This window comes from Sciurus carolinensis, chromosome 2, assembly GCF_902686445.1.
Source record: "Sciurus carolinensis chromosome 2, mSciCar1.2, whole genome shotgun sequence".
In the NCBI taxonomy this organism is placed as follows: Eukaryota; Metazoa; Chordata; class Mammalia; order Rodentia; family Sciuridae; genus Sciurus; species Sciurus carolinensis.
In genome coordinates this window covers 42,362,699-42,383,289 of record NC_062214.1, presented here as the reverse complement: position 1 = coordinate 42,383,289, position 20,591 = coordinate 42,362,699, and the positions used below count along the sequence as shown (strand labels likewise).

The 20,591-nt window shown below is 41.4% G+C and overlaps 1 protein-coding gene across 1 annotated transcript in view; it reads right to left on the bottom strand.

Annotated features, from left to right (window-relative positions):
• Positions 1-467: 467 nt before the first annotated feature.
• Positions 468-20,591, bottom strand: part of Pcsk2 (proprotein convertase subtilisin/kexin type 2) — a 281,613-nt gene continuing 261,489 nt past the window's right edge. The window contains exons 9-12 of the mRNA XM_047534334.1: positions 19,098-19,313; positions 16,947-17,047; positions 10,567-10,794; positions 468-1,355 (exon numbers count right to left, since the gene is read on the bottom strand). Of these exons, the coding sequence (XP_047390290.1) occupies positions 869-1,355; positions 10,567-10,794; positions 16,947-17,047; positions 19,098-19,313 (1,032 nt within the window). The 3' untranslated portion in view covers positions 468-868. The remainder of the gene's footprint in view (positions 1,356-10,566; positions 10,795-16,946; positions 17,048-19,097; positions 19,314-20,591) is intronic.

The following is a 20,591-nucleotide window of genomic DNA, read 5'->3' as shown; positions in this document are numbered from 1 at the left end:
TACTAGACATATTGTAAGACCTGCCTTCATTTTCCCCCCCTTTTGGATAGCTATGTGAGGAACCCCAGAAAACTGGTGGGGGGCAGGGGAGGGACGAACTCTATGCTAAATGAGAGAGAACTGGGCTACTTCAGCAGATTTTACTATAACTCAGAATAGCAGCTGGTGAACTTATAGCCAAGCCGCTTAGGTTTTATATCATGCTGACTGAGTAGAGTGAATTACAATCTCTTATTGTTGGTAGATTTCCAATGCTCATTTTTGATTCTCTTTTCCCTGTCCAGTAATAATGACTTTCTATAGATGGCATCTTAATCTACATTCCTGAAAAATCTTGCTAAATTCAAATCATCTTTCCCCAAAGGATTTATGGTTTCCTCTGTGCTTTAAAGATCTGCAGAACACGCCTTCTGCATCAGCTTTGACTTCTCTTGTTACGTAATAGTTCCTTGACTGAGACCACAGACAGACGTTCTTGGAGTTGCTATGTGTAGTTTTTTTTTTTTTTTTTTTTTTTTTTTTTTACATGCATTCTTTTCTTTTCTCAGATATTGAAAAAAAAATTCAGGGGAAAGCTGTGCCAGTTTTGTTCGCAGGATATCACCAATTTGAATGACAGAAATAAAGAAGGTAGAGTAACACATAGGACATAGATGTTGGTGGGAACATTATATTTGGGGCATAGAAAAAAAAAGGTTGCTTCCATTGTAATGAAAATAATCATTGATAGTGAGCAAAGCTGCAGTTCAAGAAGATGGAATTGCTTGTGTGGGGTGACAGTAATTGCTAGGTGCCTGCCAGAAATGTGGAGCAAGGATGGAGGCAGAGACTGGGGAGGGAGGGAAGTGGTGGAGGCAGCAGTGCAGCACTAGTTTTTATTCAGGATGCTTTTCAGACTTCTCTCCACAGCTTCATCCAGCTCTTCCTCCAGCTCTTGCTTTTTGGACATGGCCAGCTTGGACTGGTAATCCCTCACCACCTGGTCGATGTATGGGGCACTCTGTGTGCCATGCAGCATGAGAGTCCACTCCTTTAGCACCCCCTTCTGGGGTGCGCTGCCCACAAACCCCAGCTCCAGGGTCCAGGTTCCTCGAGCATCTTCCCCCCAAGTGTGGGTGGTCATGAAAGGCCACTTGTCAAAGCCCACCTTGGAGTCATCATCCCTCGGACGTCTGCTTAGCAAAATGGACTTGGTGCCCATAGGGGAAGTCATGTTAATGTTCAGGTCTCCTCTTCTGGTTGCATTGACTGTGATGACAGCCTGGACATGCTCGAGGTAGCGGACGAAATTCTCCTTCCCTTCACATGCATCAGTTGTGAGGGTCAGCACCAGCTTGCCAGTGGATGGTATTTTCCTGAGGGCAAAAGGGCAAAAAGATAAGATAAGGGGAAGGTGTGCACCACATGAGGGTGTCTGAAGGCAGAAAAAGCAGGGGTTTTGGAGTTAATCAGACAGACCTGGGTTTAACTTCCATGCCAGCTGTGTGAATCTGAGCAGTTTACCATGCTCAGAAACTTTCCTGTAAAATGGAAATGTAGCAGATATTGTTGATGCCCCTCCCATGTCTTCCAAGTCCCTTCTGAAGTCACCTGCAACCACCGCTCCTGTGTACCATGATTGCTTTCCATCTTAGGCATGAGCAACTCCAAGCTTCTCCCGCACATACACCATGAGAACACGCTTAGTCTGTGTGCAGGGCAGTCCAAAGGTGCCAGTGACTTAACCTCTCAGGAGCATCCCTCTTCCAGTGATTGACAGGATGTGGTGCAGAAATACCCTCTGACTTCCCTATCTCTCCATGGGACAACTCAGTGTCTTCTATGGAATTGCTCCTAGTTGTACTCTTTGTTCCCAGTTCCCTGACTTGCATCTCACTTCTCTGTGTTTCCTGGGAACACTTCTCAAAAAACTGTCAGTGTACCCAAGTCTTATCTCAGGGTTGACTTGAGGCAGGAATTCATACTTTTCTTTTAAAGTACCTTGGTAAAAGAAGGTATTGCTGATATAATTATGATTACAGGTTGACTATTCTTTATTCAATGTTTGTGACCAAATGTATTTCAGATTTTGGACTTTTCTAAAATTTTGGAATATTTGCATATATATAATGTGGAACCAAGCTTAAACATGCTTTTCATATATGTTTCTAATATACCTTATATACATAGCCTAAAGGTAATTTTAAGCAATATTTTTAGTCTACCTGCATTTTGATTAGAGCCCATAACATGAGGTTAGGTGTGGAATTTTCTACTTGTGGCATTGTGTTAGTATTCAAAAAGTTTTGGATTATGGAGTACTTTTGATTTTCAGATTAGGACACTCAACCTGTTATACCATTTTAAAAAGTTGAACCTGGGTAAATTAATTCTAGTGAATGACAGTTCTATGTGAGATCACCAGATTTGTGGGATGTATTTGTCCACAGAGTTGGAACCCTTTGGGAGGTCATACTGGGGCTTGAACCCAGGGCCTTGTGCATGTGAGGCAAGTGCTCTACCACTGGAGCTACAGCCCCAGTCCAGTGGTAGATATATTTTAAATGCACATCTTGCAAAAACACTTCTAGAAAAAGGTGCCGGTCAAGCACCCAGTTGAGAGGCAAGTCTTATTTCTTTATTGCTTTTGGAATTAAGACTGTAAATTTGGGAGGGCTTGCTGAAGCTTATGCTGCAGCCCATCAATAAAGGCAATATTTTCTCAAGGAGCTTAAAAAATACGTATATATGAATGAAACAGTTCTTTGGAGTGGTGCTATGCACCATCTCCCCTGAATGCTGATGCTGAGTGATGTTCAAATATCTATTGGTTATGGAGGGCCAGTGATGGCAGTAGAGGTAGTCTCTTTGTTCCTAAGCTCTAGGGAAACTATCCAGTTTGGTGACACTGTCTTGAAGCCCATGTTAGAGGTCAGAACTATATATGTGTGTATATACACACACTCATATATATAGTATATTTACAAATAGCTGGACCAGCACCAAACTTTCTACTATGAAGGAAATGTTCTGAATCTGTGCTCTCTGACTCACTAGCCATTTGTAATGTAGCTGCTGTGAGTGAAGAATTGAGTTTTAAACTTACTTTATTTTATTTTAATTAATTAAATTTTATCAATTACTTTTATCAAATAACCACATGTGGCTAGTTATTTGTAGATTGGAAAATGGAAATCTCAATTGTTGGTATATGTTGAATTCAAATTGGATACTCACAGGCTTTAGAAAAGCAATCAGAAAAAGTGTAGATTCTGTGATACAGATTTTCTCCACCTCTCTGAGGTCTCTAGAAAGTTCAGAATCTTAAGGTATAAAGGAAGCACCTCCACAGGGTTCTGTACAGATGGCAGGCAGGTCCAGAATGGGGTCTTTCCTTTTAGAGTGCACAGAGAAGGGCCCTGGGACTCTCTGAGAAGCACAGTGGGAGGTCACAGAGAATAATAGGAAGAGGTCCCAGCTCTGAGTCCTGCATGGAAACTGAGTTCCTTTCCTGTCTTGTAGTCTGGGCTTCCTTGAAAAACTCAAGAAGAAAATCCACAAGCCAACAACCAGAGGCTCTTACACTGAGTAATAACCATTCTAGAAACTATAAAATTCACTCATCATTTGTCAAATGCAATAGTCACTATTACCTTAAGGATTCAAAATATGAGCTGAATGCTAAGAAAAATTTTCTGTCTCAGTTTGTACCCATGGTTCTTAAGGTCTGGAGTCACCAGTGACAGTCACCTTTTAAGTCAATCTGTTGAAAGTTTGGCAGAAAAGTGAGGCATTGCTTCCCTAAGAGAAAATTGAAAGTATTTCTTTGATTGGCTAAGAATTAGAGACAGGACAGCCACATTAGCTAGAAATCAGATCCATAGCCCACAACACATTGGAGTTTCTGTGAATTAACAATAAGATCCGCCATGCAAGAAAGAAGTTGTTCTAGTACCAGGATCATCTCTTATGATAGAATGATAGAAACATGGATTGAATCAAAACTAAGACAACCTTCAGTCATACCATGGCAAAGGGGGTTTCAATAGAGGGTGACAGTGCATGGTCCAGGTCCCCTACCCTGCCCCAGCTGCTGAGAGCATTAACTACTAATTGCTCTCAGATATTCCCTTCTCTTGAGAATTCCTCTCAGGGCCTGCAATTGCCTGGCTGGAATAAAAGTTTGTAAGATCAGCAGTGCTCTTACCTCAAAATAGGGACAACTGTGTGGTACCATTATGCTCCAGAGCCTCCAGTGGCTCAGGTCATAGGTCCACATGCCTAATGCCACTTCCTTGCTTGGCTTCCTCCTGCCCGCCCTGAATCCCTCACTCTCTTATGGTTCTTTCTGAAAAGGCTTCCCTCCATAAGGCACATGTACTCAAATCTGTTCTCAGGCTCTGCTTTCAGGCAATCTGACATAACACAGGTGTTATCTGTTACTAAAAAGCAATTGGAAAATTTTAATCAAACTCCTCTGCACAGTGTCTGAGGCCTCTTGACTATATATTCATGTCGTTGTTGACTGTATAGAATATGGGTCATTCTATCATGTAGGCTCAATCTTTCTTGCTTTTTTTGCTTTCTTTAGAAAGCTCTTGAGAAGTTGTTGTAGAGATACCTAGGCTGGGTACTGCTCTGACACTGAGGGCATGGCAGAGGTTAATCTTCCACTATACCTGTCTTGGTTGTTTCTGTCAGATAATCCCTGGGTCAAAGGACATGAGCATTAGAGACAAAGACCCAGGGAAAGGAAATTACTACAATCGATAAGGGGAAACTAGAACACAGGCCACCAACTGCCCAGCCTAAGGGTCTTACTTGACAATGAGTTGTGTGTGTTTGTGAGAGTGGGTGCTAGGGAGAGATGGAGGAAGGATGAAGGAAATATTGGAATTTTACCATGCATCTTGGAAAGCTGAAAGGCAGGCAGGTTGAAATGAGGTCAAACATACAAATTTGTGCTAGGAATCACAAAATTTCCTAGAAGCCTTGGGGGTTGGGAACGTGTGCAGTGATCAGAGGCCATGCCAGGTATCCGTGGGGAGTATGGCTTATTTAGTGCCGTGGAGGAATTGTCTACTCAAAAAATGTCCCCAGTCCCTGAGCAGCTAATGTGAACTACTTACTGCACAGAGGCTGGGTCCCCTGAAAGAGGACACATTTGATTGGACTGCTTTGGGAATATTAAGTTACTCTAAAATTAAATTGAAGCCTGATGTGAATTCCAGAGACAATAAACTTGGTAGAAAAAGGAGAACACCATTCCCTTGTCTCACGGACAGTGTTTTTGGCAGACAGCATGGAATTTACAGAGCCTAGGGTTGGTGCTCCAAATGCAGGGGTTCCACATTCAACCAACTGCAGATGGAAAATATTTGGAAAAACAAATCTGTAGTGAACATGTACAGACTTTTTTCTTGTTATTATTCTCTAAATAATACAATGTAACAACAGTTTACATAATATTGCTGTTAGGGTTTCCATATGAGATGTCCCCCCAAATCTCCTGTGTTAATGCAAGAATATTCAGAGATGAAGGAATATTCAGAGATCATGAGAGCTGTAATCTAATCAGTCTGTCCTAGTCGAATGGACTACCTGGGTGGTAACTGTAGGCAGGTGGGGAGTATGTGAAGGGGGTGGGTCACTGGGGGTATGTCCTGGAAGGGTTCATCTTCCCTGTGGCCCTTTCCCCATTCTCTCTCTGCTTCCTGGTGGCCATAGTGAAGTAGGGCTCCTCTTTCATACCCTTTGGCCATGATGTTCTGCCTCGCCTTGGTTGGGTCCAGGGCAATGGGGTTGGCTGATCATGGACTAAGCCTCTGAAACCATGAGCCCAGAATAAACTTTTACTCTTCTAAGTTGTTCTTGTCAGGTATTTTGGTCATAGCAACAAAAAGCTCACCAACACGATTATATTGTATTATATAAATAATCCAGAGATGATTTAAATCACACTGGAGGATGTATTCAGGTCGTATGCAAATACTAAGCCATTTTATACAAGGGACTCGAACATCTGTGGATTTGACTATCTGTGGGGGGTTCTGGAACCAACTCTTCACATATACCAAGGAACCACTGGTTTCTTCTTCCTGATGGGACAGAGTCAGGTGGACACTGACCCACACAGGAAGACATTGTGGCTTAGTATGGTAAACAGCTGTATGTGGCTAAGGATGCTCTTTTCACTCTCTCCATGCTGCTTCTGGCATTTATCAAGTGTTTCTTAATTAATTTGTTAGTTCCCTTGTGTTTTATGATTTTTCTATAGTGACCAAATTTTGCTTTTACTAAAAGAAAAGGAGCAAAAATCATGCTAAAGGAAAAAGAAGCTACATACTTAGGAAGAGGCAATTTATAAGAAGGTTAAAATAAGAGTAGGTTGTGGAACCAAAGAAGGCTCTGCAGGGATACTTTAAATAGTCACAAGGTGTTAGTTCCCAGGCCACATTCTGGAACTCATTTGCTACAGAAAATAAGGTGCACATCAAGAGAGTTAAGAGCTCCTCTCTGACCTTATAGAAATGATGTACAAAAGCCTAGTATTCAAATCCTAGAAAAGAAAAACCTGGGGACTTGGGGTGGTTTGTATCTTTATTCTATTGTATATAATGGTTCCCTGGTGCCTAGTCACAGGTCTTGTTTCCCAGGGGGCCTGGTGGGATGCAGTTTGTGTTATGGATTTTCAACTGTATGAAGCTGTGATTGTTTTGCTAAAGTTGTAGCAGCAGCAGTAATAGCCACTCTTTTTTTTTTTTTTTTTTTTTCTTGCAGCACTGGGGATTGAACTTAGAGGTGCTCTACAACTGAGCACCTGTTTATGTATTTTGAGACAGGGTCTTGGTAAATTGTTCAAGCAGACCTTGAACTTGTGACCTTCCTGCCTCAGCCCCCTGAGAGCTGGGATCACAGGTGTGTACCACCATGACAGCTCATCGCCACTCTTTCTCAAGAGCCTAAAATGTCTGCAGTAGGGAAGTCACGTAAGAACACTCAGTGAGTGGTCATTGTGAGGTTTCCTCTTCCTGATGGGACAGAGTCAGGTGGACACTGACCCACACGAGAAAACACTGTGGCTCAGCAGTGCCGTCATGGTCACCAGCTGTCATGAGGCTGAGGATGCTCTTTTCATACTTCCCCTTGCTGCTTCTAGCATTCATTCCAGGTTTTAACATTTATTACTAAATTCACTTAAAATTCAGAGTTAGTGTATAGATTTAGCTATTCTGTAAAGGAGTTGCATGAACAGTTCTCTTGGGGTGCACGGAAGGGTTAGGGGCTGTCCTAGCTACAATGCTTCCCTCCCTGCTGGCTGGCGGGCAGGCTGGCTCTGCTCTCCTCATTCCACGTGGCCGGTGCAGTAGTCACAGCCAGTTGCATTTCCCCTGCGATCACTGTGGAGCACCCTTCACCGACTCTCTTGATAAAGTCTCTTTAGAAAATTGCTTTTCAAATTGACTCCTTCTCTAAGAAGATAAATGCTTAGGAAACCCATAAACCTGACAATCACTACTCTTTCCACCTTGCAAGCTGTTTCTGTGCAGCCCGGCATGTCGTGGAAAGTGGCAATTGCCAGGGATATTGGTTCCTCTATCCAAGCCCCTTGGAAGGGTGATTCAAAATAAAAAGGACTTCCCCTGCCAAGTGGTGCAGCCCGCCATGGGTTGCCCTTCTGTTCAGCCTTTGTGTTCTCCAACAAGCACACTTACCCTGGACCTAACTCACTTGCATCTGAGAACAAATTCAGATGCAAGAGTGGACAAGGGAACAGAGGGCTCTGAGAGAATACAGAGCCCTGCCAGTCATGTTGGGGCTTCTTTCCATTTGCCTGCCTGGTTCTCTGCTCCTGTAGACACTGTTTAGACATTTTTTTTGGTACTTAGGTGATGTTGGCTAGATATTTACATTTCTTCCTTTGTTCAAAAATATGTAGGTCTAAACACCCAGCAGAGAGACAAGGATCCTGTCCCTGTGGAGAGCCCAACTGAGTCTGTGCCAATATAATAGCTTTCCAGTTTTTTAAAAATTGGAAACAATACTATGAGTGAAATAGTTCCTGGCTAGTTGTGAGATGTTGGGATGATCACATCTCGGGTCTTAGATTCCTTAAATGACGGACATAATTCTCAGTGTTCCCTCTTTCTCCAGATTCCGCATGTAGATGTAGATTATGACAGAATGCTATTCAGAAACTGGGAGATAAGTGTCACTTATCTCAGCGTATGCCCTCATTCTCTTTCCTCCCTCCCTCCCATGGTGCCTCTGTCTCTGGCCCTCTCTCACACACAGTCCTTGAGGAACTTTGGAGGTCTATCTGGCTTGTCTGAAAAAATAAGGATCTAATATCAATATGAACCTAGACTAAGAAGGTCCCTGGGTATTCAAAGCTAATTGTCTCTTTAAAGACCGTAACAGTGCCATCTTTTTAAAATTGAGAACACAGCTGTTGTGTAACCAAACATAAATTGTGCTCCAGTTGTGCTGCTGTGAGAGATGTTCTGGTTCCACCTGCTGCTGGCAGAACATCTGTAAAGGTGTGGACACTGTTAAGTCCTTCTCCTTGCAACAGTGAAGGAAGTTCTAGACCTTGGGTCTTGTAGAATGGATGGGATGCTGGTTCCATGAACTAGGGCTCTTTGCTTCATTTTCTAAGCCTGTTTTTCCACCTGCAAATTGAAACCAGTGATGTCAGCCTTCTGGGATGAAAAGAGATGGAGGAAGTAATGGGCCAGACCAGGGGCACTTCAAGAGCATTTCTTAGCATTCTCCCAGGCTCCCCTTTCACACCTAGAATTTGGAATTGTGATGCCATGTGTTCTGCATGTGGTACCTGGAGGGTGCTGCAGACAGACTGTTGTCAAACGGACTTGGCAGGTGGTCTGGCCGCCTCAACACCTTGACACCCTACCACGCAGTTGATGTTATGTTCGGACCCAAAGACAGAATTTAGGGAGCCTAATAATTGAGATCATAAAAATCCTACCTCAATTTTTACTAACATATAACAGAAACTTAGCTTGTTTCAGTTATGAATTTAGGTGACACTGCAGAATGGTATTAGCATTTTCTCAGATCTTATTGTCAAGGAGCTCAGAGACTTTCAGATGCCATCCCAGTCATTGTGTGTGGCTTGTAGGAGCATTTTGTTCACCATCATTGTTCTGAAGTTATTGTGGACCTTAGACTTGCCACTAAACTTCTTAATGCATTGATAAAAAAATGCATTGCTACATCACAAATTTTCTCTTAAAAACAGTTTTGTAAATGGCTTTCACAGTAAATGTCCTCTTTTGTGATCCTACCCATTTTATCTACTAAGTTTAAAAATACTATATTGAGATGGGACCTATAAACGTCATACTGCCAAAGAGAAAGTTCTGTTCAAGTTCAGATGATCAATAGAAGCAAGGCAGCAACAGTAGGTGGATAAAAGGGTGAATAAGATGAGTTTAACCACCATTTAAATGCCACAGAAGTGTATTCTTACAATGGAACACACAGCCGTGAGAATGGATGGGCTATTACATGCAATAATTTGGAAGAATTTCCCAAATCTAATGTTGAATGAAAGACATTGGAAAAAGGATTCATACCATGTGATTCTTGTTCAAGTCCAAGAACTGGAAAAACTCACTTATGGTAAGGGGAATAAGGACAAGGGTTGTCTATGGGTGTGTGGACTAACTGGAAGGGAACACAGGGAATCTTTCCAGATTGATAGAATGTTCCATCTCTTGATTAGGTGATAGTTATCTAGGTGTATACATTTATTGAAACTCAAACAAATACACTTAGATTCTGTGCATTTCACGGTATGTAATATCTCAGTTATAATAAGAATTGCTATCTCCATCTTACTAATGGACAATTGAGTAGAGAAAGAAATTAAAGATGTAGGCTTTTTGTCCAATCCTTTTACCATTATGAGAAGGGGAAAGGGAAGCAGGTACACTTGACCAACCCATGGATCCTGTGTGGAGAACTCACTCAGATCCCTCCAAATGGTGATCTGCTTTACTCTGAATAAAATCAAGCCCTTTCACTGTCCCACAAGTAGAATGAATAAATAAAGTCATGGAAACACTGGCAATGAAAATAAATTACAAGTACACACTAAGTGTAGCAGAATCTCACAAACATAATTCTAAACAAAAGAATCTAGATATAAAATATATACACAGTATATATTCCATTTCTATTAACTATAGAGTAAGCAAAATGATCTATGGAGTTAAAAGTAAGATTAGTGGTTATCCTTGGGAGATGATGATGGAGGAGGATATGGGGGGTCCTTCCAGGGATATTAGTCATGTACTGTTTACCAGTCTGGATGCTAGCTGCACTGGCTGATTGAAAAAATCTAGAGCTCACACCTAAAAGGTGGGGGCTCAGTGTGGCACAATTGTATTGCTATGTAAATGGAGTTGTGCAACTCTGCAGTTCTTCCTGAAAGCTGGTTCTCCCTGCGTCAAATCCAGTGCCTGCCCCTGACATGGAGAGGAAATCCATCGTGCTGTCAATATACAGCACATCACTGGCACGTTTTTCACACGCAGCAGAAGAACCACTGGCCCTACTTACTCAGGGTCCTGCACGGAGCCTCCCACACAGTGGAATCTCTCAGGCACGGTTTTCCAGTCTTTGGCCATTTTCACCATGGCGCCTGCATCAAGGACCCCATAACCAAAGAGGTGATTAAACTCCAGGCCAACCCCATTTCGCCGCCATTGATGGACCTCATCGTGAAGCTGGTTCCGTTTGGAGGTGAGCACAGTCAGATGCTGCATGTCTCGCCAGGTCAGACCCAGGCTGCATACAGGAAGCAGAGAGCATGCGAATAAGGACAAGAAGCAGGGAGGGAGAGAGAGACACACACAATGAGCAAGATAAGTAACACCAAGAACAAGCTTCTTGGGAGACTTTGGAACATTTGTGAACAACCCCCTCAAGGAAGGGTGTCCGTGCACTATTTTAGAACAATTGCATATGTCAATTCAAAATTTTTCTTGCCTTTCTTACTTAAAACAAAGTATTTCAAAGAACATTCTAACACACAAATTGGAATGGTTAAAACAAAAGAGATTGACCATGCTGTGTTGATGAAGATGTGGAGCAAGTGGAACTCATGGACTTTGCTGATGGGTGTGTAAATCGTTGCAACCACTCTGGAAATCTGTTTGGCTAGATCTTCTAAGGTTGTCCATATGTCTAAACAATAGCCCAGAAATTCCTTTCTTAGACACGTATCTGACAAAGATGTGTGTATCTTTGTCAGATATGTATACTAGAATGCTCCAAACTATGAGGAACCAAATGTTCATTGATAGTAGCAAGAATAAACAATTGAATGTGGGATACTATGTAGTAATGAGAACAAGTGTGCTATAATAATTTCTAATAATATGGACACATCTTATAAATACAATGTTGACCTAAGGAAGAGAGACAGAAAAGAGAATGTTATGGTTTGGCTATGGTCTGGGTGTGCACCCCAAGGGTTCATGTGCTAGAAGCTGGATCCTCAGTGTAATGATGTTGGGAGGTGGTGGAAACTTTAGGAAGTGGAGCCGAGTTTGGAGATGATTGGATCATTGAATCATAGGACTCTGATTAGTTCATGAGAGAGGATTTTTATTAAAAAAACAGAATGACCTTCCTCATTCTCTGGTTTCCTGTTTAGCCTGTGATCTCTCCTCACTTGTGTTCCCAGCATGATGCCATCAGCCAGGATGTGATGTAGTCATGAAGTCCATCTCCAGAGACCTAACTGAGGAGGCCACTTGATTTTGAACTTTCAGCCTCCCAAACTGTGAACTAATAAACCTTTTTTTTAATTAAATACTTAGCCTCAGGTATTTTATTATAGCAAGGGAAAATAGACTAACATAGGGAATGCATGTATGATTCCACTTGTTTAAAGTATAAAAACAGGAACAACTAACCTATGCTGTTGGAAGTTGGGTTAGTTGTGGGATCATGACTGGCAGGGGCCTGGGGCCTTGAGGGTGCTGGCAGTGCTGTTTCTTTATCAGGATGCTAACTAACTTCATGAGTATACTCATTTTTAAAAACGAGGTTGTCAGTTCTTCAAGAGCAGAGACAGTCTCTTCACCATATTTATATCCCCAGTGCTCAGGAGAGTCCTTGGCACACTGAACAAATCAGTTTGTTTTCAAATGCTATTGTCTTTAGAAATTAGTGCCTCTTATTTACTTAGTGTCAGTTTTTCAAGCTGCAAGTCATGACTCACTTGTGAGCTAAGAAATCAACTTATTGCACAAGTGATCTACCTGGGTTACATATTAAAATCTTCTCAGAAGGCATTTAAATTCCCTCTGTTTGGACCATATTCCGGACCAATGAAATCATAATCTCCAGGAGTGAGACTTAGCCATTGGAAATGATTAATATTTCCAGATCTCCCAGGGGACAGTCAAGGTTTAGAACTAGTGATTTAATGACTGGGACTATCATTAAAACACTTAATGGAATAGAATAGAATAGAAAAAAAATAAGGGGTGCATTGCATGTAATATCCTAATATTAATATTTTTCATGAAACTTTTGGGATGTGTGTATGTTGGAGTTCAGTACAGTTTATTTCTCACTAAGGGTCATGGTCAAAAAGCTGGAAAACCCCTGAACTACTGTACTCTTCCAAAGTCAAACAATTCAAAGGACTAGGAACAACATAACTCATTTAGTGAAGTTTCAACACATACAACGTTCATTGGTTTGAAGCTTTGAAGCAGAGCCAAAGTGTTCCAATGACCCATATACTCTCAAAATGTGGACCATCTTCATTTAAGGAGAAAGTTCAAAGGAAGGTCAATGCATATTTGAGAAGATTCAGAACATATCTGGGACATATGGTTCCTTAGGAACTGAGAGAATGGCATGAAATTTCTGAAGATGAATATAGCTAAATGCTTTTTGTTTCACTGGAATGGGATTCGGAATTTATTAATCCCAGAAGTGTTGGCAAATGAGGATCTAAATGACCTGAGGACTGGCTAGCTGGTGAAGTATCATGTTCATCATGGAAATGTGCTGTGCTTCCCAATGCCTGGAGTAGGACTCCCTCAAACATTTCTTCAGGGTGTTTGTGTGTGTGTGTGTGTGAAAGAGAGAGAGAGAGAGAGAGAGAGAGAGGAGATGAATCAGAGCAATGAACTTCTCACTTTTGAGATACATCAGAGTATACATGCCCCAGTGTAACTGAGTGACTGAGTGTGTGTCATTGATTGTTTGGCTCTTCGCATATGTCTGAACAGTAAAACTGGGCCCCTCCAAATTGCCCCTTCTGAAAAATTTCTGACTTGATAAAATACACCATCCTGTAAAAGGTGTGTTCCACCAACCTGCTTTAAACTTTAATCCAATCATATTAGCTCACAACTCACAAGTGATAGTTATTGAATCATAAAAAAATAAATTTACAGAGTATGTACAAATGTAAAGTTTGCTATGTTGGAGGTTGTGGGACAAGCAACATGACATATTTTCCTCTGTTCTCAAATGTTTTATATAATAATTGGGAAAATAAAACACAAATATGTGTAAAGGTACCATATGTGAAGTGACTCTGTGAATGTCTACTGGATGTCCCCCACATTTAGGCACTGTACTAACTCTGGGCTTGTCATATGAAGGTTCCTCCTTCACAGAGCCTATAGCCTGGGGACAGATGGACAACTCAATATTGAAAAAGTGAGGGTTGCCTTGATAGGGAGAGCTCAGGATGCTAAAGGAACCATCTGTGGATCCCCTGTGGATCAGAGGCCTCACTGTGATCCTCAAGCCTCCTGCATCAGAACCACTTGGGCACTAGTGACAAATTCAGATCTCCAGCTCTCTTGAATCAGCATCTTGGAACTTGTGGGCCTGATAATTTGCATGTAAGACAGTTTCCTATATGTTTTTTTCTGCACACCAATGTTTGAGAACATTTGTCTAAGATGCTGGTTTTCAACCTTGGCTGCATATTTGAATCATCTGGGGATGGTAAAAAAAATGATGTCAGGGCCCAGATTTTGATTCCATGGCTTGTTTTTGATTCCAGGGGGGCAGTGCATCTTCTAGGAAAGAGTTGGGTTGAGGAAAGACCACAGTACTGGAACTCAGGCACTGTAGGTTTTAAACCCAGTTGTATAAACTTGGAAAAGTTACTTTAGCAATCCAAACTCTAGTCTCTATATCTTTAAATGGGGATAAGACATTATAGTTTTGTTGAAGATTGTAAATGTAGATCATATATGTAAAGTAGCTACCACAATAAAGTAGCTAACTCAATAAAGAGTTCATTATTATTATTATTATTATTATTATTTTAATATATTTTTTTAGTTATGGGTGGACACAATATTTTTATTTTATTTTTATGTGGTGCTGAGGATGGAACCCAGTGCCTCACCCATGCTAGGTGAGCGTTCTACCACTGAGCCACAACCCCAGCTCCAAGAGTTTATTATTATCAGTATTAAAATCTACATCATATATTGGGAATTGAAGTAAGTTAGAAGAGAATAAATACTATTTCCCAATTAAAGTATGGGTTGCAATATTTAAAAATATGTAAATGAACACCCCCCAGTTTTAAGGTATATTCAACATTAAGAACACTACATATCTAAATTTCTTTTCTGAAGAAATTATATTCCTGAAGCATAGCTATGGCATTCTAGGAAGTCATCTGAATCTTATGAAGAGTCTCTTTCAATATTTTGCAGATAAGAAAATAGAGACCCAGAGAAAGTGAGTGATAATCCACTTAGTCACTGGAAGAAAACTAGGAGTTGTCTTTCCCCTGTGTCTACTCTTCCTTCTTTCCTTATTAAAAAAAAAAATCTCAATTTTCTTCAGAACAATAATATGCTCAGCAATAAAACTACATTTTCCAGCCTCCCTTGCAGTGCAGGGTAGTTATATGACAGTTCTGGTCAATGAGAATAAGCAGAAGTCACTGAGTGGGACTTCTTGGAAAACACAGATGTGCTAAAAGAATGGTGATTAATCAATGAGAACTACGAATCTCTTTAGTAATCCAGCAGCCTCATTCCATTACTTCAATTTATTTAGGTTGCCCTTTCGTATGTGTATGGACCTGGATAAGTGACTTCTTGCTTGCCAAGATTCCAGGGGACTGTGAGTCAAGTCCTTCCCACTAAGGTTGAAAGGGAGTCCCTGTTTGTGCTTGTGGTTGGAGTGAGCAGAGCCAGCCCGCTCAGGACCTGTGATGTACCTTTCATCTTCAGAAAATGTATACCATATCTGAGTAAGTGTTGGGTTCTGTGTTTAATAGGGCAGGGGTAATTAATAGTCAACTGTTATGGTTTAGATCTGAAGTATCCCCCAAAAGCTCGTGTGTGAGACAATGAGAGAATTTTCAGAGGTGAAATGACTAGATTATGAGAGATGTAACCTAACCAGTGGATTAATCCACTGATATGCAGTAAATGGGTGGTAACTGAAGGCAGGTAGGGTGTGGTGGGAGGAAGTAGATCATATATATTTCATTCCTGGTGAGCTTGCTGTCTCTCTCTATCTCTCTATTTTCTGGTTGTCGTCTCCTGAGCTGATTTACTCTGCCAAGTCCTTTCACCATGATGTTCTGCCTCACTTCAGGCTCAGAGCTATGGAGCTGACCAGCTATGGACTGAACCTCTGAAACCATGAGCCAAAATAAACTTTTCCTCCTTTACATTGTTCTTGTCAGGTCTTTTGATCACAGCAATGAAAAAGCTAACAAAAACATTAACTATTAGTTAACTAAACAGTTAAGCTTTGACCAGTGTCACTCTCAGTGTCCTAAATTTTCCACCCGACTTTTGTTAGAAGAATCAAAGTTTAGACTCGTCTAAAAGAGAGAAGTCACTCTCAACTTCAGATGTTTTCTATAGAAGGAGAATAATTATGTCTTTTAAACTAGAAGACAGAGTTGGACTAGATGATCTTTCAAAGTCTCTTCCTATTCTAGGAACCAACTCTTGCCCCTTTTGCAAATCATAAAATTCATGCATATGTGAAGTAATATAAGCAAGTTGGCCTGGAGATTGATGCTAGAAGCTGCAGTTGCCTAGCAACTGCTGATTGGGATGGTAAATTCGACTCCCCTTCCCCAGGAGCCTGAATCTGACTTCTCACAAGTTGCTGGGTGTTGTATTCTCTGACAATTCTCTATATAGCTGGCATTTATATTCACACCATGTGTGGTGTGTCTGAAGTCCAAGTGTTCGTTCCTTGAACAGAAAGTCAACCTCTGGCTTCAATGAGAGAAGGCAGAGCAGTGGGTGGGCAGGTACCTCCTCTGATTCTCAAATCCAAGGTATATTCAGCAGTAGCAATATGTGGCCTCTCTGTGGGATGCTGAGAACATAGGGAATGGTTTTCTCTTACCTGTCACTTGAAGGTTTTCCCATTAAAGCCCATGTCTTGGTCTACACTACCTGGCTTTGCCCACCTTGACTCAGTGTTGGAAAGTGAATTCATCTTATAAATGAACAAATTTTGTGTTAGGAGCATCCTCTTTGCCAGATGTTCTGAAAAGTCTTGCTAGATACCTAACTTGGCAATTTGATTTTCCTTCATCAGCTGATTGTAATATTGGAGTAAAATAGCCAAAAACCACACAAAAGATGAAGAAAGATGTACCTATGTGCCCTTATTTGATAACTGAGTAAGTTGCTGATATATGCTGTTGAATATTGGAATCTTCTGTTCTCTAGGAATGTAGTTTCATGGTGTGTGCATGCGTGTGTGCGCGTGCGTGTTTGTGTGTGTGTGTGTGTGTGTGTATGTGAGTGTTGGGGTGGGCATTTAGAAACATCCAGCAGGTTTCATTGGCCTTGACTATTAGACGTTCACATCCATTTTTGCCTCCATGGACACCTGGTATTTGGGTAAAGAGGAACATATTAGTCCACCCTCCCAAGCTGGCCCTGGGCCCAGAGCTACAGACGTACTTAGCCTCTAAAGCCAGGGCGAACACACCAGCTGCTTCAGGAGCAGCCGCAGATGTTCCAGAATGCCTCAGTGTGCAGTTGCCATACAAATCTGTGGTGGCCTGGAAGGGAAGATATGGAGTAATAAGTAAATAAATCATATTATTTTGAATTTCCAAACAATGTGGATGAAGGTATTATCTATTTTATTTAAACTATGCCTTCTCCTGAGAATATTAAGATGAAACTAAGGTTAAGCTTAGCATCCATATACCTCTATTTCTTTTGCCATAGATTTTATCTGAGCTTCCTAGCAGCCCATGTAAAAAGGAACATGTGATTAGTTATTGCTACAGAGTTCACAGGTGAGTAATTTCTTCAAAGAAGCATGTATATGGCACGTCCAGAGACTAGAGAGACATTTATTTCCTGAATCTGAAAAGGAAACATTACGAGGTGGAAAGTGATAAGTCAGTCCTTGCACCTCGTCAATACAATGCTGGGTTTTGTTGCATTAGATTGACTCTGGGAAAGCCTATGGGCCACTGCTCCAGTGTTTATTTTCCCTTCAAGAAGGAAAGGGTAGTATTATCAAAGAGGGAAGAAAAAACATTATTGTCTAAAGTGTACTTAGACAGGCTATTAAATATAATATTCCCCTATATCTAAAATATATGTGTCAAGTCAAGACAATCTGATATGTGGATAAATCATCTCCACAACTCTTACTTAGGAGAGAAAGTAATACAGTGAGTTTTAATGGACTTTTTCAAAGAGAAAAACCTCATTTTCAATGTTTGTGGGAGCCAGTGTTTTCATTAAGATCAGGCATAAACCTCAAGAATTCTCCCTCTGTCTGTCAGATTCTCTAGAGAGACTATTATTTTGAGGAACAAAGGATTAGGGAGGTTTAAAGGCATCTGTGGGGAAAAATTAAAATATTCTGAAGAAATTCATGGCCCTTCCCAAGCCCAAGTAGAAAGGCAGTTGTAGATAAGAGTTGAGGGAAAAGGGAGAGGAGCTTCTGGAGGGAAGAGTGAGTCACCTTAAACAGAGCGGGACTGAGGCCACCCTCCTCTTTCCTTTCCTATGGGGCTCTTCTCCCTTTCTGCCCTTAGAGTTGGTGGAATAAGAGGGGCTGGAGGCTCTTTTTGCTTGGGAGGCACTGGCATGGTCTCCATCCTCTCCAGGACCAAGAGGGCTCACAGAAGGGGCAGGCTGTTAAGGTCTATACCTTTTCTAGGTCAAGGGTTTCTCCTGGCTCATGCAAAAGTCTGACCATCTTGCCAAGAGAGCCCAGAGGGGAATGTAGGATTGAAATACTACACGGTAATAATGATTTTGTTCTGAGTTCCCATCCTCCCCTCTTGAGAAACCCCTCTTGAGGTGAGTGGCTGGTCAAGGTGTCAGTCACCCAAGACTGTGGGTGAATTTTTAAAAATTTACAAATGTGCAGCTTAAAAAAATTCCTGGTTTGGAATTCTGAAACTGATAGGGGAATAAAATAACCAGAGAGAGGAAAAGATTCACAGGCTTAATTATGCTCTATAGATGACATATTTCTAAGGGACTTGGAAAATTTATCATTATATCTAGTTGACCAAAAAGGAAGAACTTTTGCTCAGAAAAGAGCAACCAATAACTTAAATTTGTGATCCTTAATTTTTGTTTTTAAAATCATGGATCCATTTCAGAATAGGGTGGAAATCACATCTTTTCCCCTGAGAATATTTACAGGTGTGTGGGATTTAGGGGAGACCCAGAAAAGCCCATCCATCAATGCTATTTTTTTTTAATTACCATAACATGAATGTGTTCTTAGCTGAGATGGATTTGTGGTGTGATGCCTCAATTCTTACAATCACTTACTCTTACAAGTTATGTGCTGGGGTAACATTGAAAAATCAGAATTCATCATTATTTATATGCCAAAATGATAAGGTTTTCTATTGTCAGTGAGCTGGAAGGGTCTCATCGTTGTTCTTGCTTACAGCTTACATATGGTAGGTCTCTACCTGGATAACAAAGCATAATAAGCGTGGAGGAAAAGGATCTTCCCCTCAGGACCTGAGCTTACTCTCAGGAAAGGAGGGTGGGAAGTTGGTGTGTCCCACCCTATCTCAGAGGGGCAGTGGCCTTGAGGAAACACGGAGGCGAGGTGGCTTGGCTTACCACACCGGCCTCGGGGTTCCTCTTCCTCCCGTTGCTGAAGGTGGATGCCAAGGTGGAGGAGCAGCTCTCGTCGTACAGGGCCGTCCTGCCATCGTTGATGGCCGAGTTGATGGAGATGGTCCACATGCTCGAGGCGTAGCCGTCGCAGTTGCAGTCATCATAACTGCCGCCGTCCCCAGAGGCCCACACGTAGATGCTGCCTTTGCCCCCGCGGCCCTAGGGGAGCAGGGGGAGATGCTGTGCCATGTCCCACACCCAGGGCCAATGGCCGCCAGGGGGCAGCACTGTTCTCTGCCCAGGTAAGGTCCTGACCTGGGGCGGGTCGGGATTGGGCTTCATCAATTGAACTGAATGACGGAACTATTCACTTTTTTTCTGGGTTGGAAAACAGAACCTTCTGATGGGACATAGTGAAAATTTTTTTTCCAGGAAAGTCCAATGTAAGAAAAATCACCTGGATTTTGAGTGTAAGCTGGGGATAATGAGGTAAGAAAAGTTACCAAGAATCTTATTTAAAATTTTCAAAAAAAGTAGTACATGCTCATTATATTAAAAAAAAAATAGTCTAAGCATATGTAAAGGAAAGTGAAAAACAATGTCTCTAGAGGTAATCATTATGATCCCACTCTTACATATCATTTTCAGTGAAAATGTAAGTATATATACGTATGTATTTATACTTAACTATATAAGATCATATGTATACATTTACATATACATGTAGGTATTACAAGGTAAAATACACTTTTAAATCAAAAATATATGAAAATTGTACATATATATGTATGTGGATACATAGTTTTTTCTTTTTTATCCAATTGGATCATCCTAGAATCCTACTAAACACAACATTATATGACCTGTGCAAGAGAACATCAAATACAGGAAGAAAGTCTAATATAAAGTAAAACATACAGCAAATAAAACTTTAAGCATATAAAGACAGGCATAGTGGTTATTAGTCATGAAAGGCAAATTTTCTTATGAATACCTACAGTTAGCATTGCTTTGCTGTTCAAACCATGTTCTTCGTGTGTTTATCTGTTTTTTTCCTTGTCTTCTGTGAATTTTCTCTTGTCTATCGCATCAACCAAGGATTGGGCCCTTTGCTTTTTGCTTCCGCCTCTATTACCCTTGAGGCAATGAATGGGGTTTGGGATTATTTTGCTTTCACAGGCTGGGTGCAGGAGAGCAGCCATGCAGTGTGGGAAGTCAGAGGATGGTGTACAACCTCCACCTATTCCACAGCCTTGCCCAGGGCATCCTAGTGACCCTCTGGAGCAAGAAGACAAGAAATTGGCAGAGAAAGTCTGTCTTTGCTTGGCCACCAGGGGTTCCATGGTCCTGATTCAGTGGTTTATGGTGAGATGCCAGAAGGAAGAGAGATGCCTGGGTTACTTCCAACTCAATCTGCCTCCTGACAGTGAGAAGTGACATTTTGAATTGCTTCAAACAGGACTGGGAGTTAATTAGCCTTGATTGATTGAGTCGATA